Genomic DNA, 26499 nt, shown 5'->3' on the forward strand with positions numbered 1-26499 from the left:
CAGTACCAAAAGCAATGAAGAGCAATCAATGGTCTGATGACGGAAAACTGAAATGTAATTAGTGCCAATAGGTTCCTGAACTTTGCATTACTTTATTGAATAAACGAGTAAGATAAGAAATTCTTTTGATCTATGCCTAGTCTTGAGTAGTGTTTTTTTTTTTTTGAGACGTTGAGTTGGATCAAACTTACAGTTGATTCTGACCCAGAGCAGAGCCCATTAGGATGTGTATCAGTTTGATCTGTAAAAGACTTTTCCAGCCAGTGCTGCTTCTACTCTTCACTACATTTTGCATTGACTAGCTTTAAAGTCTTGGCCCCACTGGCATGAAAGAGATTGGGCCAGTCCTGTTTCTTATGTCTGATTCATATCAACTTTTGAGGGAGCAAAAGGCATAAGTACCTGCTATGAGTTTGTTTTTCAGTCTACTTATCTTCTTTTTTTTTTTTTTTTAAACATTTCTTTCAAAGATGTCTTAAGAATGAACTGAGGTAGTTCATGACAGAATCAGACTATAAAGAATTGATAAAAATCCCACATCCTACTCTACCCCCTTTACTAAATATGTCTAGGTGATCTCAGGATACGGAGTTAGACATGACTTAGGCATAGGTGTAGAGACAAGAAACAGAACTGGCTAACAAAGAAGGTTTGATCGTTGTCTATTTCTTCCTTTAGTTTTTATAGTCCACAGGCTCGTCTCCACATTCTTTCAGAATGGTGGTCCGAATGATGGCTTCTGTCACAGCATAGGGGTCACAGTTGGCCGATGGACGGCGGTCCTCCAAATATCCCTTCTGGTCTTGCCCGACCTGACGTGGAATACGGATACTTGCAGAGCGGTTTGCCACTCCAGCAGAGAATGCGTTGATGTCGGAAGTTTCATGGTGCCCAGTTAAGCGGCGTGCGTTGTCTGATCCCCCTTTGGGGTCGTAGATTCGAATGTGGTAACCATGACGTTTACTAAGGCATTCAATGGCCTCTTCAATATGCCTGTAAGAGAATCATAAAGAATTGAGATGTGTCCTTCATATCTAACATAATACACTCCCTGAGTCTATAATTTCAGTATAACATGTGTGCTGCTCACTAAACACTGATTAATGTCAGTGGAATGGTCAGTTGGCTTGGAGACTGAAGTTTTTTGAAAGTCTTACTGGTTAAGATGTACAACACCGTTAATGTAAGGGCCTGTGTAGACAGGCTTTTGTTCACATCGGACAGGTTTTGCCTTCCCTTACAAGACTATGAGAATGCAAATCCTGCTTGAAACAGGTGAAATGCAGGTTTAGAAGGAGATTGACAGCAAGCCTAATGCACCTGTCAATGAAACCTAAATTATCTTATAAGCATGTCAAACTGATGCCATCAGACACAGGCCAGAAGCCAATCAACACAGGCCCTAATGCAAGCCCATAGTACACACATAATATATTGCTGTTCCCATCAAAGTGGTTTTATGGCAAAATTAAAATTAGTTCTACTATAAAGGCAAAAGAAACCCTTTACAGCTAATATGAAACCAAATTCTCATCAAGCCTGATATCCCCTCCGTCGCCTCCTGCTGCTGTGCACATTGTGAATGAAAAATCTGCATCTTTGCTATATAGAATATATATATATATATATATATATATATATATATATATATATATTGTCATGGCATTTCAAATACTACCTACCTTGAACAAACATAAAATACTTCAAGGCGCAAAGAGTTAAATCATATGTGAACCCTTACCTTGTAAACAACCCTTTCTGTTTAAAATAGATATGAAAGGCAAAACTTTGGTGTATACATATAAACACAATGTAAAAACTTTTTTGTTTTCTTTTTTAGAAGTGATCACATAACCTCTGTTCTCAGCTGCATAAAGGAGCTCAGAGAGGTGAGGAAGGAGAAACAGCAGCACACCGAACTTCCCAGTGAATGGCTGTGCAGGTGGGGGTGTCAGGACAAGTCTGATTGTTGGAGTAGAGCAGGCTGAGTTCTCAGCACAGCCAGAAAACTGACCACGCTGTGCTCTTGTGCCTAGAGTGGTCAGTTTTTAATAGGAAAGCAGAGGGATTGGCAGGAACACCAGTTATTTCACACAAAAAAAGTAATACGAAGAAAACAGAAGACTTTTTCATACAAGCACGTGGTACAGCAGACACATATCAAGAATTTGAAATGTTGGCTTAGCATATTCTTTAGGGGAGAAGTACAGCCAAAGCTCGTTTGGCTGTACTTCTCCTGTGGCTCACAGGAGTGCAGTTCGTTCTGTGATCCTCCTGTGATCTGTTTTCAGCAGACAGCGGGCTAAAGCCCACTGATGGCTGATGTCACAGAGCCTATCCAGGCTTGGGCAAGATCGCAACAATGAAGTTGGGCTCCGCCCACATGCATGGACCGGCACCCAGCTCAGCCTCTCAGCGATCTGCTCAGAGAACCTTAAGAACCGAGCGATTGGCAGTGTTTGATTGCTGGGTTCTCAGCCTTAGAGCTGATGGGGGACTTACCTGCATCCACCTAGGTTAGTATGATTCCGGGGGGGGGGGGGGAGAGAAACTCCATACTTCTCTTTTAATTGTAAAATGCAATAACCTGAATTTATCTTGATTTAGATAAATTCTGTTAGATTAATTGATTGCTATGAAATATTGTTCTTTGTATATTGGTTTGTGCTACTTGGACTGCTTCTTCAATATGCCATCTAATGAAGCAATTCTTCTTAATGCAATCCAAATGTAGTTTTTCTAGTACTAGCTAAAACATAAAATCTAACCGCTGTCTGGTTACTATAGGGAGCGATACTGATAATATACTTGCTACAAAGCTAAAAATGAATTCACCCCTAAATACATGTCTCCATTTCTTATATCACCATGTCACTTATAATTCCTTTGCACCTAAGCTCAAGCTACTTTATTCATGCACCCTCATTTACAAAGACTTGACTTACTTAAGGCCTCCGTCTTCTCGCATTTTCTGTGTGCTGTAGTTGGTATGGCAACCAGCTCCATTCCAGTTTCCTGTAATGGGTTTAGGATCAAATGAAACTACGATTCCAAAGTCCTCACAGACTCGATGCAGAATAAAGCGAGCGATCCACAGATGGTCTCCCATATCAATTCCTTCACATGGGCCGACCTGGAACTCCCACTGTAAAGAAAAAAGGTTTTATTATTACATTTATAGGCATGTGATATTATGTCTCTAAATGGAGCTTTCACTTTTCTAAAAAATGTTCCAAGACAGTGCATACGTGTGCTGCACACACATGTATGAGTGCAAAATAAAACTGTACATTTACACTGTTAAAAGCTATTAAACTATGTTTGCCCAGTTTTGTCCTTTTCAGTACACAATACAGAGGGGTTAATTTACTAAAGGCAAATAGACTGTGCACTTTGCAAAGTGCTGTAGCGCCAGAGCTTAGTAAATGAGGTAAACCTTCACTTTGCAAAGAATACCCAATCACGTGCAAGGAAAATAAAAAAAAAAAAAAACAGCTGTTTTGCTTGCACATGATTGGATGATGAAAGTCACCAGAGCATTTGCCCATTTACTTAGCTAATAGAGCAACTGCTCTTGCAAAGTGCACAGTATGTTTGCCTTTTGTTAAATCAACCTCATTGTATCTGATATACTGGTGTCAATTTACTAAAAGCAAATTGACTATGCACTTTGCAGTTGCTCCAGAGCTTTATAAATGAGCAAAAGCTCTGCTGACTTCCTTCATCCAATCATGTGCAAGCAAAAATGCTGTTTTTTTATTTTCCTTGCATGTCCCCCTCAGATCTACAGACACTGCACTTCCAAGTGCACTTGCAGTGCACAGTGGAAATGCCTTTAGTAAATAACCCCCAGTGTCTCTTCTGCAATAAAATACAAGTATCTGCCTGTTTGCATTCCCCTACAGAATGTACACTGAGATGCACAAGCACAGCTCAGTTTACATTCTGGTACACTTTCACTGTGCCGGGATGACTGCACTCCCATGCATGTGCAAAAGTGACATCATCCTGCTCCAACCAATCAAAACGGCCAAAAACCGGCAACTGGAAGAACATGAGTAGAAGATGATGGCACTGGCGAGGGACCTAGCGACAGTTGGCGCATAGGTGAGTATTTGTGTCTTTAGTTCCGCTTTAATTATTCCCCTTTGTCCAAGATATCTAACTATTGATAAGCAAATATTATGCATGACTGCATTTTGCCTTCTACTTGTCAAAAGTCTAGAACTTTGATATAGGTGGCTGGGATGCAGGATTTTTGGGCAAAGTAAACATGTTTATATGCAAACTATCAGTGGTACCCAGTCTTTTTTGTTTTGAATGGGTCAGTGTGTGACTTAGTATAATTAGGTTGATTTACTAAAGGCAAATAGACTTTGTAAGGGAATTTTCCCCAAAGCTTAATGAATGAGGAAGCAAGTTCTGCTGACTTCCCTCATCCAATCACGTGCAAAGCAAAGTTGCTGTTTTTTTACATTTTCTTTGCACACGATTGCAAAACAAAACAAAACACAAAGTGAAATTGCACCACATTGACTAAGTTCAAGGGGAAAATTCCCTTGAAAAGTGCAACTTCCCATGAAAAGTGAACAGTCCTTTTTGTTTTTAGTAAAGCAACCAGAACACGGAATAGAGGTGTGACTCTCAAACCATAAGGCCTGCTACCCAAAGTAGTAATGCTTGAATTATATATCTCCTATTTCCACAGAATGTCCAAAACAGGGAATACAGATCTGAAACATTAGAGTGTAGAGTCCCCCCCTCCGATGGTCTCACCTGTGCTGGCATCACTTCAGCATTTGTTCCTGCAATCTTCACACCGGCATATAGGCATGCCCGATAATGAGCCTCCACAACATCCCGCCCATAGGCTTTGTCTGCCCCGACTCCACAGTAATATGGACCTAGAGAAAAGTGGAATGATTTACGTTAAGGGCACACACTGGCTTCTTTAATAAAGCAAAAGTCAATATGCAAAGAAAAGGAGACCATAGCATGGGCATAGCTCATTAAACAGAATCATCCTGATAGAAGAGTGGAAAATTGCTTCCAGACAGCTGCTCTAACGGTAATTATACATTACATAACTACTTACTTACAACACTTTTAACACTGAATTACAGAAATATGCCCACTGGATGTACAAAACATATCTGACAATATAATAAGATCATTATATCTGAACTAAACAACTAGGTTAAACTGTATTGGCAGTCCAAAACTACTACATATGTTTTAAAGTGATATTAAACACACACTGGGGGCTATTTACGAAAGGCAAATCCACTTTGCACTACAAGTGCACTGAAAGTGCACTTGGAAATGCAGTCGCTGTAAATCTGAGGGGTAGATCTGAAATGAGGGGAAGCTCTGCTGATTTTATCATTCAATCATGTGCAAGCTAAAATGCTTTTTTTTATTCTCCTTGCATGTCCCCATCGGATCTAAATTGACTGCACTTCCAAGTGCACTTCCAAGTGCAAAGTGGATTTGCTTTTTAGTAAATAACCCGCATAGTTTAATTTACATTGTCCCTTCTATTTCTGTATGTGGATGATGGCACTGGAATTATTTTAATAAAATAAAATCCAAGTACAGTAAAACCTTGGTTTGAGAGTAACTTGGTTTGAGAGTGTTTTGCAAGACAAGCAACATTTTTTAATAAATTTTGACTTGATATACAAGCGATGTCTTGATATACAAGTAGCCTCATGTAACAACTGAGTATAAAAGAGAAGGGAGGCACCTCTAAGACCCCTTTCACACTGGGGCGGTTTGCAGGCGGTATTGCGCTAAAAATACCGCCTGCAAACCGCCCCTAAACAGCCTCCGCTGTTTGTTCAGTGTGAAAGCCCGAGGGCTTTCACACTGAAGCGCAGGCAGGACGGTGAAAAAAGTCCTGCAAACCGCTCCTTCACCGCTCCTGCCCATTGAAATCAATGGGACAGCGCGGCTATACCGCGGCAATACCGCGGCTATAGCCGCGCTGTACAAGGGATTTTAACCCTTTTTCGGCCGCCAGCGGGGGTTAAAACCGCACCGCTAGCGGCCGAATACCGCTGCAAGAACGACGGTACAGCAGCGCTAAAAATAGCGCTGTTGTACCGCCGACGCCCCCACCGCCCCAGTGTGAAAGGGGCCTTAGTGTAGCAATATGGTTACATTTAATGAAGGTACAACATTTAGCAACATATTGCTACACTTAGAGGCGCCTCTCTTCTCTTTTATACTCTGTAGCTCCTGCTGGATTTTGCTTCTAATCCTCTTGTGGAGGCTTCCATTTGTGGATGGACATTTTATGGTTACACAACCTATCACATGGCTATAATCTTTTTATATGGAGTATAAACTGAAGGACCTATGAATAAATGGTTGTAAAACGAATCATTTGAGTTTCCATTATTTCTTATGGGGAAATTTGCTTTGATATACAAGTGCTTTGGATTACAAACATGTTTCTGGAACAAATTATGCTCACAATCCAAGGTTTTACTGTACCTTTTTCCTAATCAATGTACAGTTGTCACATGACCAGCTCTCTCCCAGCCTGTCTACAGGTAAACATAAGCAGGAGGAGCTTCTAGCCCTCTGTGGGCATGGAGGAGAAGGAGGAAGGAAGTGGTCTGTCATTTACTACTGTGTATACGCCCACATGTGTGACTCTATAGTCACATGGGCTGCTCAGATGTGATAGGGAGGAAATGCTCAGCATAAACACTCACTGAAAACTGAGCATGTGCAGAGTCGCCACCACAACTGCAAAATCCCTAGCTAAATTTGGGGACATGGACAGAAGGTGGAGATAGCGCGCAGCAGGGTCAACCAGGTTTTTTTGCAGAATACAGAAAACAAATCCTAACATGACTGAGTGAGTATGTAGCGTATGTAATACAGTATTTACTGATAGTTTTTTATGATGTTCGTTTTAGTGACGCTTTAAGCAAATGTTAGCAACAGACTAACTGCAATAACACACAATGTTGAGACCCCATTTTGTCATCTACAGATCACTGTCCTCCTGCAAACACTGCAATTTGCTACAAAGTGTGCTGCAGCCATTTCTGTTACAATTATATTAAATACTATATCATTTAAAAAAAATGCTGCCCATAGCCACCAACTTGCTCATTCTTCTTTAAACAATTGAAAAAAAAAATATTTACGCAAATTTACCTTGAGGTCCTGGGAAGCCATTAGAAGGCCAGCCAAAGGGATGTCCATCCACTCCAAGCAAGGTGTATTCCTGTTCCATGCCAAACCATGGATGTTCATCAGCCGCCATATCCATGATCTGCTTACATGTTTTTCGCAGATTTGTTTCTGCAGAAGGAAATGTCAGGAATTAGCAGGGCATGCTAGCTGAAATAATCAATACAGCCATACTCAGAAATTTAAAATGTTCAGGTGATGTTTTGACACAACTGTGAAAATACTTCTGATTGCGTCTATTGTTATTGCTCTGTATTACAGGGCTTACACTATGGGGTTGATTTACTAAAGGCAAATAGGCTATGCACTTTGCAGTTGCTCCAGAGCTTAGTAAATGAGGGGAAGCTCTGCTGACTTCCATCATCCAATTATGTGCAAGCAAAATGCTGTTTTTTAAAAATGTTTCCTTGCATGTGATTGGGTATTCTTTGTAAAGTGAAGCTTCAACTCATACACTAAGATCTGGAGCAACTGCCCTTGCAAAGTGCACAGTCTATTTACCTTCAGTAAATCAACCCCATGTGTATTTCTGAATGCAATATGGTTAATAAGTTATGTCTCGTGATTGACATTTCTCATATCTGCTGAGAGGTCATTAAAAAAGATATGTGTGACTTTCATAATAAACTTGAGTATTTCTGAGAAACACCTGCAATGGAAACGTTCCACAGAAAATTAGATTTTGCCGCTGGCGGAAATTTGAGCTTGAAACAGGAACAAACTCAGCCTTGTGGTCAGACATGGCAAAGAAGAATACCATTTCAAATAAATATGATTACCAAAATTTCTGTGCTTTAATATTCAGAAGGAAGAACTAAATGCCAAGTTAGAATTTATTTGAAATGTTAAATGAAACATTCTTTGACATAAATGATCCCACTAGGTCTGAACTTGGCAAGGATGTTACAGCTGGTAGCCAGTTCATGTAAGTATTTCTGCTGTTGTCAAAGGACAAACATGCTCTATGCTTCCTCTAACACAAAGGTCGTCTCCTATATTTTTACAAATGGTGCCTGAAGCCTATATTGCATTGTCCATTATATTTTGAAACCACCAATCAGATAACAGATGCCCTGCTTAGCCATTATCTACCACATCCAATCAGAGTACAATATCACCCCATCAATCAATCAGTATGCATAACCATTTTTCTTTTTTAAAGATGTTGGTTGCTTGGTGGCTCCTTACCAACCCTCTGCTTTATTGGAGAAAACAAAACATATTAGAACCCCTTTTCTTTAATTTCCTATCACCTCAGTCCGTGCCCTGAAAAAGCTCGCAATCAGATGTCCCCGACACAAACTATAGCCAATTTGGTCAGAAGTCTGAGTTAAACCTAGTACACACTATCAGATTTTTTTTGTTCAGGAACAAAAAAAAACCTGACAGCTCAGGTCAGAGCCGCTGTACTAACAATCTGACGTTAGTACAGTGAAACTATTGTCTTCTGGCAGGGGGACGCCCCCCCCCCCCCAACCAGAACACTCTGAACAGTGCTCTTAGCAGGTCAGCTGCTGGTTTTTCAGCACCGACTGCCATACACACGGGCTGAATGTCGGTCGGGTTTTTATTGAACTGCCCGATGTTGCCGGACATTCGATCCGTGTGTACTAGGCTTTAAAATACCGGCATGTTTTGATGAAAACCACAGCACTTCAAGTAAACCAAGGCAGACACAAGGAAATTGTACAACCACTTCTGTTCTTTGTATAAAGAGTGTAATGGGAGTCCAGCCCAGGACTTCTGTGCTTCACATAAAGAATAGTTAAGCCCAGGTAATCTGTGCTTTGTATAAGGAGTGTGATGGGAATCAAGCTCAGGACCTCTGTGCTTCATATAAAGAGTGTGATGGGAATCAAGCTCAGGACCTCTGTGCTTCATTTAAAGAGTGTGATGGGAATCAAGCTCAGGACCTCTGTTCTTCATATAAAGAGTGTGATGGGAGTCAAGCTCAGGACCTCTGTTCTTCATATAAAGAGTGTGATGGGAGTCAAGCTCAGGACCTCTGTTCTTCATATAAAGAATGTGATGGGAGTCAAGCTCAGGACCTCTGTTCTTCATATAAAGAGTGTGATGGGAGTCAAGCTCAGGACCTTTGTGCTGTGTATAAACAATGTGATGGGAGTCAAGCTCAGGACCTTTGTGCTGTGTATAAACAATGTGATGGGAGTCAAGCTCAGGACCTTTGCACTTCGTATAAAGAATGTAATGTGAGTCAAGCTCAGGACCTCTGCACTTCGTATAAAGAGTGTAATGTGAGACAAGCCCAGGATTTCTGTGCTTCACATAAAGAGTGTAATTGGAGTCAAGCCCAGGACTTCTGTGCTTCGTATAAAGAGTGTGATGGGAGTCAAGCTCAGGATTTCTGTGCTTCGTATAAAGAGTGTGATGGGAGTCAAGTCCAGGACTTCTATGCTTCACATAAAGAGTGTGATAGGAGTCAAGTCCAGGACTTCTGTGCTTCATATAAAATAAAGAGTGTGATGGGACTCAAGCCCAGGACTTCTGTGCTTCATATAAAATAAAGAGTGTGATGGGACTCAAGCCCAGGACCTCTGTGCTTTGTATAAAGAGTACAATGGGACTCAAGCCCAGGACTTCTGTGCTTCGTATAAAGAATTCTAAGAACTCATCATTGCCTACACAGCACCTAGTTTGACCTGAGGCTAAGATATCTAGGTCAGTGCAGACAGTATGGCTGAAAAATATGTTCTTACATTTGATCAGTTCATTCTGCATGAGACTTGCAAATAAAGTCTGTAATGAGCAACATGAACAACATGTATATGTTTTATTAAACATTTATTTATACTATTTAATTGACTTTATTCTATTTTAGTTTACCCCTTAAACATTAAGGTCACAGCTGGCCTGAAGGACAATGTCTGGTATGCAGATATGTCTCAATTGCTAGAAGCAGAAGACATACATAGTTCTTTAATCTTATTTTCCAGGAATAAAAAGAACACATTATGTAAGAGCAAACTTATTGCTTTCTACAAGAAACCCAGATTTTTGCATGTTCATTTATTGTGACCATTCAAAAGTATGCTTTTGTATCAAGAATCACAAGATTGAAGCTTTTCCCTCCAGTAATTAATTCTCCTGCAAGCTTTAATACTTATTGTAGGAACCTGTATTACCACACACTTTATATTAACTACTTGAGCTCTGGAAGAATTTACCCCCTTCATGATCAGGCCACTTTCTGCTATTTAGCACTGCACTACTTTAACTGATAATTACGCAGTCATGCAACGCCGTACCCAAACAACATTTTTTCACATAAAATAGAGCTTTCTTTTGGTGGTATTTGACCACCACCATTTTTTTTTGCACTATAAACGAAAAAACACTGAAAATGTAAAAAATATATATTTAAAACATATTCAATAAAATGTATTGGTCAAAATGTATTCTGCTACATGTCTTTGATTAAAAAAAATCCAATAAGTGTATATTGATTGGTTTTCATGTAAGTTATAGCAACTTCAAACTATGGTGGATATACAGGATTTTTTTAATAATGTGACACTAACTGACACTGGGGGCAACTGGCTAACTGCCACTGACATCGCCAGTGACATTAATATAGTGATCAGTGATAATACTATACACTATCACTGTACTAATGACACTGGCAGGGAAGGGGTTAACATTTAGGGTGATGAAGGAGTTAAATGTGTGCCTATGTGTAATATGTGTAAGGTGTGCTGCCTATTAATGGGATGAGAAACGGAAAGATCGTTCCCTATGTACAGAGCTGTGTGCTGATTATTAACACAGAGCTCTGGGCCGTGATTGTACACAACTGATCAGCAGGTGAATCATTGGACTTTTACAGATAATATGGATCCAATATATATGCATTTTGTTATTGTATTTGCCTGGAAGTTCAATTTTAATCAATGGTACAATCTTAAGCCTTAGGGACTGGCAGACCATATCATCTAAAATGAATACTGTACTATATAATGTCTATGGGGCACTAGAAGATACCGCCATCCCTGGCTTGGTAAGGGGAGAAGCCAATAGACAGACTTAAAAAACCTTGTACAGTGCCCCCTGATAAGCTGGGTCTGAAGATGCCTACAGTACACCTGTGCCATCCCTATATATGATCAAGATGCCTAAGGACTTCTGTCAATGAGTTTTGGGTCATGTTGATGGCATCAATTTGACACATTTGTGAGATCATTCAGAATCAATAACAGTTGCTTTTAACCCCGCTATTTACTTCCTTCAGACCTGCAGCTGACCATCTCCAAGTAGATTTTGCCTTCTTATAAACTATAATGGGAAGGCAAAACCCAATTGATGCGAACAAAAGTCAACACAGGCCTTACCGTGGTCAGATGGCAATTGACCGTCCTCTAATTTGTACCTTTATAGAGTGACCATCCATACACAAACTGGAATGAACAATTTAGCTTTAGCCTGAGCTTGGGCCCCTTAACTGTAAATTTTGTATCTGAGTAGATATCTGCTATCCTTGAGAATCAGGAATCTCAGACAGTCAGTATGTGTACAGGGCACCTTTGGGATTACAGTAATCAGATTATGTGACAATCAGTGCAAAAATCAGGGGTATGGATCTGTGGCAACCAATCAAAACCAACACAGTTTAAAGTGGGGAGATTACAGAAAGTTAGTTCTTGATTGGTTCTTTGGTGTTACTGTACACTAGTTTTCTTTGTACTATGTACTCTGTAATTTAAAAAGCTCACATCCTTTTTCTGAGCTGTAATACTCTTCCACCTCTATGAGTTGCTTAACCCATCTGTTGAGCACAACAGACAACACACAACGCTTGGGTTAGTGGCACAGAACACAATCTGGACCGCCAGATGTCCAAAAACGGATAAAGCTGGGATTTTAAGACTCTACAGTAATGAAACAAAATATTTCAAATGCAGCCAAGACCATTAATGCAGAACTGAAGAAAATGGTGACTTTTTAAAATGGTTTTGGAACAAAGGAGGAATCGTGCAATGGTGGTGCATCCTCTAAATTCCAATTATATAGTAATCCATAACCTGATGCTTCAGGGGGGTCTTTTTAAGAAAGCAGTGGATTGTGGTTTTCACCAAACGTTCTTTAGTGGAGAATCAATCAGTCTCATTTAAAAGACATGTGCCTGGAAGATTCCCCTGTAGAGAATGCTTGCTGAATATCAGATTCAATATATAAATATGCCCAAGACTGAACCATCTTACCTAACGCCCTGTGTTCGCTGCCTCTGTTTGCCAATCCCTCCCTTGGCTCCCGATCACCAAGTGAAAACAATTCAAAACATTAACAATGACTTACAAAGCCATCCACAACTCTGCCCCAGCTACATCACCATCCTCATCTCAAAATATCACCCAAACCATCCTCTTTGCTCTTCTCAAGACCTCCTGCTCGCTAGCTTTCTTGTCAGCTCCTCCCATGCTCACCTCCAGGATTTCTCCAGAGCCTCTCTCATCCTCTGGAACTCCTTACCTCCACCTTCATGGCTAGCTGATATTCTGGCTGCCTTTAGGCGATCCCTGAAAACTCATCTCTTCAGGGAAGCCTATGCCATCTCTACCTAACATCTGAATTTTACTATCTTGAACAACTCATCTTCCCCACAGTTAATTTCTTTTGAATCCTCTGTTCTTCCCTTTAGATTGTAAGCTTTCATGAGCAGGGCCCTCCTAACCCTTTTGTCTTGACTTGTATTGTACTTGTATTGTCTCCCTTTATTTTGTAAAGCACTGTTCAAACTGTTGGCATTATATAAATCCTGTATAATAATAATATAAATGCTGCTTAGAATAAAATATATAAAAAAAGCAACAGAGCCATTACTGAATTAAGTGTCTGAAGGTTGAAGGTGTATGAGGGTTTATTCTAAGGAAGAAATATTAAGCTTACCTGCTATTTTCCTGTTGTACTTTAGTACTTCGCACATCACCAGTTTGTTGGGGTCTTTCCGGAAAGGATCTCTAAACATGGCCACCGGGATCAGAAACATGTCACTGTTTGATCCCTCAGATTGATAGGTGCTAGAGCCATCAAAGTTCCATTCTGGCAAGTCTGCAAATAATGAGAGCCGTTGAAACATTTACTGTACACACCTAAAGTCTGATGATTTGTTAAAATGTTTACATCAGTATTTTATAGCTGCGGTTTATGCTTGTGTATGATTTAGCTGCTAATGTGTTAGTTCTCCCATAGACAAGCCAATCTCTCCCTTGCAATTTTGGGATAACCCGACCTTTCCTATTTGACTCACTGCACTATCCCAATCTTCCTCCAAATGTAGCTGACAAATGAATGCAGCATATAAGTAGTGAAAATCAGTTCCCTTTACTGCAGCTGGTCAAGCTGTGACTTTCCAACATTGTGTTAAAATTGTAGCATGTGATAAAGGGGGCATTAAACATGTAGGTTTCCTTGTGTTGCAACAGATTTCTGGCCAGCAGCCTCCACCAAAATGAATTGTAACAGGTGCATGTGTATATGTCTGTAGTAAGGACATTGGACTATAAGCTCCTTTGGGATACAAAAGAATCAACATACTTTTGTAAAGTTCAACCAACTATGTTGCTGTTTAAAAAATAAAGGTGAAACATCCATCACTAAGCTTTAAAACCTGTGGAGGTTGGTGTTAGTTGTGCAGGGGTGGTGTTTTGCACTGGTATGCCCCGTACACACGATCGGACATTCCGACAACAAAATCCATGTTTTTTTTCCGACGGATGTTGGCTCAAACTTGTCTTGCATACACACGGTCACAGAAATTTGGTCGGAAATTCCGAACGTCAAGAACGCGATGACGTACAACACGTACGACGAGCCGAGAAAAATGAAGTTCAATAGCCATTGCGGCTCTTCTGCTTGATTCCGAGCATGCGTGGAACTTTGAGCGTCGGAATTGTGTACACACGATCGGAATTTACGACAACGGATTTTGTTGTCGGAAAATTTGTGAACCAGCTCTCAAATTTTGTGCGACGGAAATTCCGATAGAAAATGCCCGATGAAGCCTACACACGGTCGGCACTTACGACAAAAAGCTCCCATTGAACATTTTCCGTCGGAAAATCCAACCGTGTGTATGCGGCATTACAATGCAAGGCACTGTTTACCTTCTTTAAAGTGGTTGTACAGCCTTAAAGCAGAGGTCCAACCAAAAGTGGAAGCTGCGCTTCTCTGACTCCTCCCCTCCTCCGGTGCCACATTCGGCACCTTTCGGGGGGGGCGGGTACCTGCTTTTGACACGTACCTGTTCCCACTTCCAAGAAATCTCACCGCAGGGAGATGACTTGGAAGTTTGGCCCCCCTCTTCCTTTCCCCGCGCCATTCAGAAAGCGCAGTGTGCTTATCGCATGTGCAGTAGGGAACCGGTTGTGAAGCCGCAAGGCTTCACTGGCAGTTTCCCTTACAGACAATGGTGACGGCAGCACCCGAGGACACATGGAAACATCAGCTGGGGTGTCGACATCGCTGGATTTCAGGACAAGTAAGGGTCCTCATACTTACACTTATGGACCGCCCGCCGTCGTTATACGTCGTTATTTTGAAGAGGGATATCGTTGTTATGGCAGCAGCTAGCTACCATAACCCCGGTATCCTCTTCTTCAGCGGGCGGTCCGCTTTCAGATAAAAGTGGTCTCTGCGGCAGATTCACATGGGCCCTCCCGCCGCGCTCCGGTGCCAGCGGCGGAGACAATCGGGTCCTGTCTCCGGTTAGGTATGGAGACGAGTGAGGGGAAGAGGGCCCCCACCTGTCTCCATACCATTGCAGGGCGGAAGCAACGTCAAAATGTCACTTCCAGCTATAGTGCTTAAAAAGACTTTTTTTTTTTTTTTTTTTTTATGTGATTATTTTCAAACAACATTTTTTTTTTTAATTGCATTTTAGTGCAAATATGACATCTGAGGTCTTTTTGACTCCAGATCTCATATTCAAGAGGTCCTGTCATGCTTTTTTTCTATTACAAGGGATGTTTACATTCCTTGTAATAGGAATAAAAGTGACACATTTTTTTTTTAAAGAACAATGTAAAAATAAAAAATAAAAGGTAAAATAAATAAGAAAAAAAAAAAATTTAAACACGTCCCGCCGACCTCGTGTGCAGAAGCGAATGCATACGTGAGCAGCCCCCGCATATGAAAACGGTGTTCAAACCACACACGTGAGGTATCGCCGCAATCGTTAGAGCGAGAGCAATAATTCTTGTACTAGACCTTCTCTGTAACTCAAGACATGCAACCTGTAGAATTTTTTAAACATCGCCTATGGAGATTTTTAAGGGTAAAAGTTTGTCGCCATTCCACGAGCGGGCGCAATTTTGAAGCGTGACACGTTGGGTATCAATTTACTCGGCATAACATTATCTTTCACAATATAAAAAAAATGGGCTAACTTTACTGTTGTCTTATTTTTTAATTAAAAAAAGTGTATTTTTTTCCAAAAAAAGTGCGCTTGTAAGACTGCTGCGCAAATACGGTGTGACAGAAAGTATTGCAACGACCGCCATTTTATTCTCTAGGGTGTTGGAAAAAAATATATATAATGTTTGGGGGTTCTAAGTAATTTTCTAGCAAAAAAGAAACATTTTTAACTTGTAAATACCAAATCTCAGAAAGAGGCTCGGGGCTGAAGTGGTTAAACGTCAGTAACTACAGTATATGTAGCTGCTGACATAGGGGATACTTTTTTCTAGAACAGGTAAGTGTAGCCGTGTTTGTTATTTTAATACAAAACATGGTATTAATTTCAGGCTTGCTCATTTAGGGCCCTTTCTCACGTTCAGATCCGTCTGTCAGTTTTTTCAGCGGACCTGAACGGTCGTTCCATACATCTCTATGGAGCGAGGGATATCGGCGGTGACATGTCCGCTGACATCCGATCCGCCCCGATCTGCTCCGCAAAATCCAGACGGATGGAAACTCTATTTTCCATACGTCTGGCAAATCGGGTTAAAACGGACAGGTGGTTGGTCTGTAATCATCCGATCCCCCCTTAGAGGAGAGCAGAGATCTGACAGGTCCGTGTGTAGAGACGGACTTGTCATCCGCCCGCTCAGCGGGGATCAACGGAGCGATCCCTGCAGAGCAACCGGATGGCTGAATATGGATCCGCACATGTGAAAGGGGCCTTAAGCTTTGACGGAAAAAAAAAACTGGAAGTTGATTCGTTTCTATGCAGAGCTGCACCAGATTTTGCACTATGCAGGTTTACTAACCCCCCCCCCCCGTTCAAGTCTATGCACTGCAACCCACATCAACACAGCATTGTGTTTTCTATGTGCCCTTGTGTTAAGCTTGTGTTGATATACTATAGAGATCAATGCAGCTCAAAGTAGATAATGTGAGCAAGCACTAAAAGTTTATCAGTTTACCAGAAACTAGTGACAGATCTGCCATAATCATATCACTAGCATTATGCAAAATCCACAAATTCTATTCTCAGCAAAATTGCCCTCACTGTGGAGCAGGCAATGACAGGTACACTTTGACAATCCATTTTGTAGTACCAGCTTTGGATTGTAGGGGGTGCTATGCATTGAAGGGCGGAAAGCTTGGTTTGAAGAGCTGCATTTACCTTCAATAGACTTGGGTTCGCTGTCCAGTGTCCGAGTCTTGCAACGTAGACCTTCTCCTGTCCCATCTATCCATATATACATAGCCTGGACCTTATCTCCTTGTGGCAACTCCATGTAGGTCTTCTTCACTTCCTTGCATAGCGTTGAGCTGGCTGACAGTGCCATGGCTGCAGGTTAATCAGACACTGCACAGAAAATAAAAGCAAACAAGTAGTTAACGCTGGTGGAAGTATTAGTATTCTAGCAGTCTGACAAGCTGAGTAGCGATGATTCTTTAAGAACAATGCAAGGCTTTCCAGAGAGGTCCACAGTGGGAAGGAGCAGAATAAGCAATGTGGAATTAATTAGAGCTCCAGCTTTCCTCCACAATCTGATAGAGATCACTGATAGTGTGGCAGCTCTTTTTATTATATAGATAAGGCCAGCAGCAAACACTGATGCATTTGGCATGTTAAGACAGATTGAGTGATGGGAGCCATTATCAGATTCAGAGTCATTTGGAGCAAAAATGGAGCTGCTATCCATGAAAGTATTACATTTTTATACAATTTTTAAATAAACCGCATTTTTGCGAAAAAAAAAAAAAAAAAAAAAAAAGGAAGAAAAGAAAAGAGAGGTTGTTGTTCATGGCAACCAGTCAGGTTACTTTTGTTTACCGAATGTAATGCAAATCCTGAATGGCAGTATTATATTTCCTTAAGCTTATTAATGATGAATCACTTCTGTGTCAGGAAGTAATGATGTTGTCAGCACACCACAATAAACCAGTTTTATTAACGACTGCTCAGCTTGTTATACAAAAAAGTGCTGAACTATGCTGGCAACATATTTTTTTCTGCTTGCTGTGGCACCATCCACTACTTGCTTCATGCCCTCCATGCTCGGGGACTCCAGCTTTGGTGTGCAATAGAGTTATACACACAACTTTGATCAGCTGGCTCCATATCTGCACATTTCCTGTATGACATGCTGAACTATCGTCAGTCAATAAAGGCGGTTTCATTGCAATTAAATTGAGGTGTGCCAGCAGCATATTTTCTTCTGTCTGCTGTGACGCCATCCACCAGTTGCCTCATGAACTCCAAGTTTGGGGACTCCACTTTTGGTGTGCAATGCAGATATATATACAGTACATAACCCCTGTATGCAATTCTCTGACGTAACTGTTTTGTATTGCCAGTAGCAACCAGATCTATACTTATTATATTCCTAAAGTGCACTAAATCAACTTTGGAGTTGATTTACTAAAGCCAAATAGACTGTGCACTTTGCAAATGCAGTAGTACTCTATAAAGTGCAGTTGCTCCAGAGCTTAGTAAACGACAGGGAGCTCTGCTGACGTCCATGATCCATGTGCAAGTAAAAATGCTGCTTTTTTAATTTTTAGGCATGTGATTGGGTATTCTTTGCGAAGTGAAGCTTTACCTCATTTACTAAGCTCTGGAACAACTGCACTTTGAAGAGTGTAACTGCACTTGCACAGTGCACAGTCTATTTGCCCTTAGTAAATCAACAAGATGCTTGCTATGGGCAACACATAAACACACACACACATTTCCTCTTCTAGACTATCCTTTCTCAACTAGGGTTCCTCCAGAGGTTTCTTGGGTTCTTTGAGTAAGTTCTGCCTCTCAGGTTACCATCGACTTCAATTATGTTTTTAAGCTATCTGTAAAGAGGGCATTCCCCCCACTGACTACCAATGTAAGGAACATTCTTCCCACTAGCCACTAATGTAAAGTGCATTCTTACCAATGACCACCAATGTAAGGGATATTCTTCCCACTGACACCTAAAGGAACATTCTTCCCTGTGATATCCAATGTATGGACATTCTTCCAACTGACAATGAATATAAGGGACATTCTCCCACAGACACCCAATGTAAGGAGCATTCTTCACACTGACACCCAATGTAAGGACATTCTTCCACCGGTCCACCAATGTAAGGGACATTCTTCCCACTGACCATCAATGTAAGTAGCATTCTTCCCACCAACACTCAATGTAAAGACATTCTTGCCACTGACATCCAATATAATTACATTTTTCTCATTGACATCTAATGTAAGGTACATTCTTCCCTCTGGAACTCAATGTAAGGGACATTCTTACCACTGATGCCCAAAGTAAGGGACATTTTTCCCTCTGACAACAAATGTGAGGACATTCTTCCTACTGACGCCTAAAGTAAGGGACATTCTTCCCTAATTTTTCCAATGTATGGACATTCTTCCCACTGACACCTAATGTAAGGGGCATTATTCACACTGACCCCCTAATGTAAGGTGCATTGTTCCCACTGACACTCAATGTAAGGAGCATTCTTCCACCGGTCCACCAATATAAGGGACATTCTTCCGACTGACACCTAATGTAAGCACACTTTTCCCCTAGATATTTAATGTAAGGGACATTCTTCCCTCTGGCACCCAATGTAAGGGACATTCTTCCCTCTGGCGCCCAATGTAAGGCTATTCATCAATCTGGCACCCAAAGTAAGGGACAGTCTTCCCTCTGGCCCCCAATATTAGGACATTCTTCCTTATGGCACCCAATGTAAGGGATGTTCTTCCCTCTGGCCCCCAATGTAAGGGACATTCTTCCCTCTGGCACCCAATGTAAGGGGCATTCTTCCCTCTGTCACCCAATATAAGGGACATTCTTCCCTCTGGCACCCATTGTAAGGCCATCCATCCCTCTGGCACCAAATGTAAGGGACAGTCTTCCCTCTGGCTCCCAATGTAAGGATATTCTTCCTTCTGGCACCCAATGTAAGGGATGTTGTTCCCTCTGGCACCCAATGTAAGGGACACTCTTCCCATTGATCACCAATGTAAGGGACATTCTGTCACAGATCAACTGCGGAGCTGATCTGTGTCTCACCTTTACTGCTGTAGGCTGGTTAGCACCTGTTGTTCCACTAGCTTGTATTCAGCTCTGCTGCACTCTGCAGCTATGGGTGTCACCGGCTTCACCTGTTGCCTATTTATTTATTTATTTCAGGTACTTATATAGCGCCATCAATTTACGCAGCACTTTACATATACATTGTACATTCACATCAGTCCCTACCCTCAAGGAGATTACAATCTAAGGTCCCTAACTCAAATTCATACATACTAGGGACAATTTAGACAGGATCCATTTAACCTACCAGCATGTCTTTGGAGTGTGGGAGGAAACAGGAGTACCCGGAGGAAACCCACGCAGGCACAGGGAGAACATGCAAACTCCAGGTAGGTAGTGTCGTGGTTGGGATCCGAACCAGCGACCCTTCTTACTGCTAGGCGAAAGGGCTTTCCACTACACCATTGTGCCGTTGCCTAATATATAATTCCTTCCTGCTACTTCCTGTTCCAGCCCCTCTTGTGCTTCTCTATTTAAATCCCTCTCAGACCAGTTCTGGTTGCTTGAGCAACATTTGTTTCTGAGCTCCCTTCGTGAAACCTGCCTTAACCTGACCTCTCGTGAAATGATCTCTTGTGTACCGACTCTGCTTGTTCTGATTACGTTGTCTGCAGCCCGCCCTGACCTTGGCTTGCTATCCGGCTCTCCTTTGCTTCATCCATCCATCCTTGTCTGACAGTGTCTTCTGGTACTTCCCTAGCAAGCAGGGTGAACCGGGGGTCGTGACCTCGGGTCAGCACGCAGCTAAGCCCAAACCCTCGTGAGGGGGTTCCTGGCAGAATACCGGCTTGCCCTTAGACTCCACGCCCTGGACGATCCCATGTCAGCTGCTCGCCTCTGGGCTCACTGTAAGTAGTACGGTGACACATTCTTATCACCGATGCCCAAAGTAAGGGACATTTTTCCCTCTGACACCAAATGTAAGGGGCATTATTCACACTGACCCCCAATGTAAGGAGCATTGTTCCTACTTTCACTCAATGTAAGGCAATTCATCCCTCTGGCACCCAAAGTAAGGGACAGTCTTCCCTCTGGCCCCCAATGTAAGGAAATTCTTCCTTCTGGCACCCAATGTAAGGGACATTCTTCCCATTGACCACCAATGTAAGGGACATTCTTACCACTGATGCCCACAGTAAGGGACATTTTTCCCTCTGACAACAAATGTGAGAACATTCTTCCTACTAACACCTAAAGTAAGGAACATTCTTCCCTCATTTTTCCAATGTGTGGACATTTTTCCCATCGACACCTAATGTAAGGGGCATTATTGACACTGACCCCCAATGTAAGGAGCACTTTTCCTACTGACACCCAAAGTAAGGAGCATTCTTCCACCGGTCCACCAATGTAAGGGACATTCTTCCCACTGACACCTAATGTAAGCACACTTTTTCCCTAGATATTTAATGTAAGGGACATTCTTCCCTCTGGCACCCAATGTAAGGCCATTCATCCCTCTGGCGCCCAAAGTAAGGGACAGTCTTCCCTCTGGCCCCAATATTAGGATATTCTTCCTTCTGGCACCCAATGCAAGGGATGTTCTTCCCTCTGGCACTCAATGTAAGGGACATTCTTCCCTCTGGCACCCAATGTAAGGGACATTCTTCCCTCTGGCACCCAATGTAAGGGACATTCTTCCCTCTGGTACCCAATGTAAGGGACATTCTTCCCTCTGGCACCCAATGTACGAACATTCTTCCCACTGACACTCAATGTGAGGGACATTCTTCCTACTGACACCTGATATATGGAATATCCTTCCCACTGATACCTATTGGAAGGGGCATTTTTCTCTCTGACCACCATGGTAATGTATCGTAATTTGTGGACATATTAATTATGTTGAGAGGGTTCCAAAGGACCTGAATGTTATTTCAGGTGCTCCTATGTGCCAAAAGGGTTGAGAAAGGCTGTTCTGGACACGTTCATGAATGAGGTGGAGGCTCACCATCTCTTCTGCCAAATATGTGACTTTTATCATTTCCAATGGAGGAAGCCACTTAAATCCCCCCCCCCCCCCCCCGATGGCAGACATTTTTTGCCCCCCCCCTCTTCCTTGGGGTGCATACTAGGAGGTTAAGGGTGATCACGTAGCCAAGCTGAATGTACCTAACTGTTATGATGCCAGACGACCAGAGGCTAGCTGCAACTGTAGGTCTATTTAAGCTGTTTATGCCACAGACATGATCAGTCACGTCAGAGTTCCTTTAAAGAGAACCTGTCACTTGAACACAGAGGTAGGTTCTACTTTGTGAACTAAGCTAACTTTAAAGTGGAAGTAAACTCATCCATTTAACAGTTTTAAAAAACAGTTACATTTCCGGCACATCCCAGGAATGTAACACTCCCATTGGTTGTGCTCTCCACCAAACTGTCAAACCATCCAATGGCTGGTGTCATAACTGATCACATGTGCAGCACCATGGCAGTTGTAGATCAAACAGAGGCCAAGATGGCAGCTTCCTTGGCTAAAAACAATAGGAGGGTTTACTTCCACTTTCAGCCCACATATTACTAGTAGAATCACTATGGGTTAGTAAGGACTAAAGAAGCCAATCTTTATGGCACATGTTTTGGTTACCAACGTCAAAAAGAGTCAAAAAGAAGAATATTCTCTCATGTGATAATAAAAGTCTCCTTCAAAATTAGTAAAAGCACACAGGAAAATTTAATTTTGCTTATGCAGCTAGTGTTGTTTTGAATTGCAAATCAAAGTTAGGAAAACATTGCTCAAAATGGCTGCCCCCACCACAGGCACATACAAATGAATGAGGCACGGGCAGCTGTACCCTTCCATAGGGAGATACACTCCATAGAAACAGAAGAATACATTGAGGTTGGAGACATCAGAAAAACAACATGTCATGTTAAAGAAGGAGCAACCATGAGACACTGATAAACATTACATAATAGAGAATAGGAGCAGGAGACCACCTATACAGGACAGACCGGGGGGATCCAACGTCACCCGTACCCAATACCCAATATAAGAGGTATGGAGCCAAAGTCAAATGATGTGCATTGACCCCAAGTCAGCTATCAGCGGTTGGTTTGTGATTGGTTGCTATGGGTTTTCGTTCACCGCCGAAATTGACGCCACTTATGCAACCTTGTGACAATCTGTTTTTATGTATCAGTGAAATAAAATAGCCGTCAGATTAACGTGCAGATACACAGACTAAAGATAAACATGAGGAAGCAGGTGCAGGACAATAATATGACAAACAGATGGACCGTGTCAGTCACTGCGTGTCCGAAAACGCACAGCAGCGGAACAAAACAGGTGCCATTGTCTGGGGGCCCATTCACATTAAAGTGAGCCGTTAATACATGTTTCTGTGATAATGTGTTTTGTCCATTCATTAGGAAGAGGTTGCCAAAGCTTTACAATGGACAAAAAAAAAAAAAAAAAGTTCATGCCCATTTTTTTTAAAACGCAGCACACCACAACGCACAGTATGTGCTGCACTCTACTGTACCCTGAATTGGTGCCCCCCTCAACCGCAACACGCCACACATAGCACAGATGCATTGCCATGCGTTATGGCAACACACAATTTAACCCTTATTTGCATCTGAGTGTTCTGTTGTGCTTTTTTTGCACATTTTCCTATGCATGACAACACTCAACATCAAGAATCCCACTGTGGCTGTTCACATTTCTGCACTCAGCCTCACCAAGCTTCAAAAGGTACCTTTGCTTTATATGTGGAGCTGTATTACATGTTTTTTTTTTTTTTTTTAGCCTCTAACAGAAGTGTCTGTAAATGTGAAAAACAGTGCGCTTTTTTGCGCTGGAAAAACATATAAAAAAGCACATCTAAGCCCACAAAAACATGCAAAAAATGCTTCTAAAACGCCTGAATTACGCTCAGCTCAGGTGTGATTGGGGGGCTTAGTGTAATTGTCACAATAACCGGCAGAATAAAATAACAGTCTTCCTATTGATCTGTTTATTGATCTATCTATCTGTATCTATTAATCAATATCTATCTCTCAATATCTATCTCTCAATCTATCTCTCTATTTATCTATGACTATCAATATCTATCTATCAATATCTATTCATCAATCTATCTATCATTATCTATCTCTGAATCTAGCAATATTGATCTATCAATCTCTATCTAGCAATCTATCAATCTCTATCTATCAATCTATCATTATCTATCTCTCAGTCTATCAATATTGATCTATCAATCTCTATCTAGCAATCTATCAATCTCTATCTATCAATCTATCTATCATTATCTATCTCTCAGTCTATCAATATTGATCTATCAATCTCTATCTATCAATCTATCTATCATTATCTATCTCTCAGTCTATCAATATTGATCTATCAATCTCTATCTAGCAATCTATCTCTATCAATCAATATCTATCTATCTATTGATTGACTAGTCTCTCTATCTACTATCTATTGATTGATCAATCTCTCTCTCTCTCTTTATCGATCTGTCAATTGACTGATCAATCTATTGTCCCCAACTATTCCAGATGTCCATGGACAATTGTTGGAAATATGACTATTACTGATATTTAAGGACACCCCTCATTTTTACACACTGGGGTGAATCATTATCATGCGTCATCACTCTCATGACATTTAAAAATCAGACAACTATAACATACAATATCCCCAAAATAATGTCCTGTACGATGTTCTTTGGTCCTGTAATTGGAGGGTCGGGGTTTGGATGTCCCTGGTGATTCTTCTAAAATATTAGTATCTATAATACCACCCCTGGACATTACAGGCTCATCCACACCATAAACTGCAAATTTTTTGCCTGCGCGCTTGGCATGCGTTTGATGTGCTTTTTAATGCCCGTTTACATACGCTTGTCCCATAAGCGTTTGTCCTTTGGGCTTTTTGTTGTTTGTGCACTGCGATGTGTTTATATGCGTTTGCGTGCGTTTTTTTCTGTCCATTTGCGGTGCCGAAAAATGCTGCTTGCTGTACTTTTTTCTTCCTCTGCGCTGCGTTGTAATGGTGTGAACTATGTCCATAGAATAACCTGGATTTTAGGCTGAACATGCAGTGGAAAGAAATACAGTCACAAATGCATCCAATGTGAATGGACCCTACACTGTACATTGTATACATTGTATACATTTGTGAGCAGACCTGATCCCTGGGAGAGATGAGAATACAGAACACACTGAGCTCTCTGGATGGCTCCTATACCTGATCCAGGCAAGGCACATGTGCAGCATCCTCTCTGGGAATGCTGAGACTTGTAGTTCTATAGAAGCTGACCAATCACTGATGGGGAAATAAGCCTAGACTGATATAGATTGTATATAATAAAGTATGGAGATGTGTGCTTACCTGTGTCAGAGGAGGATGGAGATGACAATGACAGTCCAGGCTCAGTGGGTGTTCCCAGTTCTGTTGCTAGGTGTCACTTAGAAGCTCCCATTCTCAGCTGTGCTGCTGGCTACTTAGCCCTGTACATATATTGAGGAGTGCAGGGCCCGCCCGCAGCAGGCTGATTGGCCGCTGGCAAACGTGATCGCTACATGCCATGCTAGCCACGCTAATGGCGCCGTTCCATTGGCCGCGGACTGGGAAGGGGCGGTCCCGTCTCGAGAAAGGGGCGCACACCTCTCCTAGACCGAGAAAAACAAGAAGAGGAGGAGGACAAAGGAGAGGGGGACAGGGGAGAGGAGGGGGTGCACCGAGGAGAAGAGGGGGCACAGGCTGGGGGAGAGAAGGGGGCATTGGGAAACATCCAGAGAACATGGAGGGTGGGGGGGCTGGGTGTCAGTTATTGTGGGCATTCCTAGTACAATAAGTGCTAAATCATGGCATTGGTCTGTGTGAGAACATATTACATAAGCTGGGGGCTCCTATCACCTCTGTGCAATACACATTTCTATGTAGACAGGAATATACAGGCTGCACCTGCTGAAAATGCGTGTCGCCTGGCTGCCCTGCTGTAGCAGTGGTCACAATAAAGTGTAATCAACATTTTTTGTGCATTTTTTGTGAAAAAAAAAAAAAAACATTTTCATGAATTAAAAAAAAGCACTAAGGTTAGTCCAATTTTTTTTATAATGTGAAAGATGATGTTAAGCCGAGTAAATAGATACCTAACATGCCACTCTTTAAAACCATGAACACTCGTGGAATGGTGCCAAACTTCGATGCTTAAAAATCTCCATAGGCGACACTTAAAATTTTTACAGGTTACCAGTTTAGAGATACAGAGGAGGTCTAGGGCTGGAAATAATTGACTTGCGTTAGCGTTTGCAGGCGATAACTCACATGTGTGGTTTGTACGCCCTTTACATATGCGTCTGCAACCAACCGTATGTGTTCGCTTTGTGGGGACGGGGGCACTTTAAAAAACTTTTTCTTTATTGTTTTATTTTTTTTTTTTTGACGCTTTCCCTTTTAAATTATTAATTTTTACTTTTATTCCTATCTATTCTTCATTCCTCCCAAGACCTCCTGCTCTCTAACTCCCTCATCACCTCCTCCCATATTTGCCTCCAGCACTTCTCCCGAGCCTCTCCCATCCTCTGGAACACCCTACCCCAAACTGTCAGACTATCTCCAAATCTATCTACTTTTAGGCAATCACTGAAAACTTTTCGGAGAAGCCTATTCTGCCTCCACCTAATAACTGTTCTTTTATTTTCTTCATCAGCTCATCCCCCACAGATATTACTCTTTCATATCACTTGAGACTCCCTCTTAGATTGTAAGCTCTAATGAGTAGGGCCCTCTGCTTCCTCCTGTATTGAATTGTATTGTAACTACTGTCTGCCCTCATGTTGTAAAGCG

At 41.8% G+C, this 26499-nt stretch overlaps 1 protein-coding gene across 1 annotated transcript; it reads right to left on the minus strand.

Annotated features, from left to right (window-relative positions):
- Nucleotides 1–412: 412 nt before the first annotated feature.
- GLUL (glutamate-ammonia ligase) lies at nucleotides 413–25193 on the minus strand. Its single transcript, XM_073593352.1, has 7 exons — nucleotides 25039–25193; nucleotides 16790–16975; nucleotides 13111–13272; nucleotides 7174–7320; nucleotides 4777–4904; nucleotides 2946–3145; nucleotides 413–993 (listed from the first exon to the last, which is right to left on the minus strand). The coding sequence occupies exons 2-7, from the start codon at nucleotides 16953–16955 to the stop codon at nucleotides 675–677; spliced, it is 1122 nt and encodes a 373-aa protein (XP_073449453.1). The 5' UTR covers nucleotides 16956–16975; nucleotides 25039–25193; the 3' UTR covers nucleotides 413–674.
- Between the last annotated feature and the right edge of the window lie 1306 nt (nucleotides 25194–26499).

This window comes from Aquarana catesbeiana, linkage group LG07, assembly GCF_042186555.1.
Source record: "Aquarana catesbeiana isolate 2022-GZ linkage group LG07, ASM4218655v1, whole genome shotgun sequence".
NCBI classification, from domain to species: domain Eukaryota; kingdom Metazoa; phylum Chordata; class Amphibia; order Anura; family Ranidae; genus Aquarana; species Aquarana catesbeiana.

Coding starts and splice junctions, on each gene's coding strand:
- GLUL (XM_073593352.1), bottom strand. CDS start 16,955: ATGGCACTGTCAGCCAGCTCAACGCTATGCAAGGAAGTGAAGAAGACC. Junction 7,321..13,110: donor GTACAACAGGAAAATAGCAG/GTAAGCTTAATA, acceptor TTCCTTCTGCAG/AAACAAATCTGCGAAAAACA. Junction 3,146..4,776: donor CTGAAGTGATGCCAGCACAG/GTGAGACCATCG, acceptor TTTTCTTTACAG/TGGGAGTTCCAGGTCGGCCC.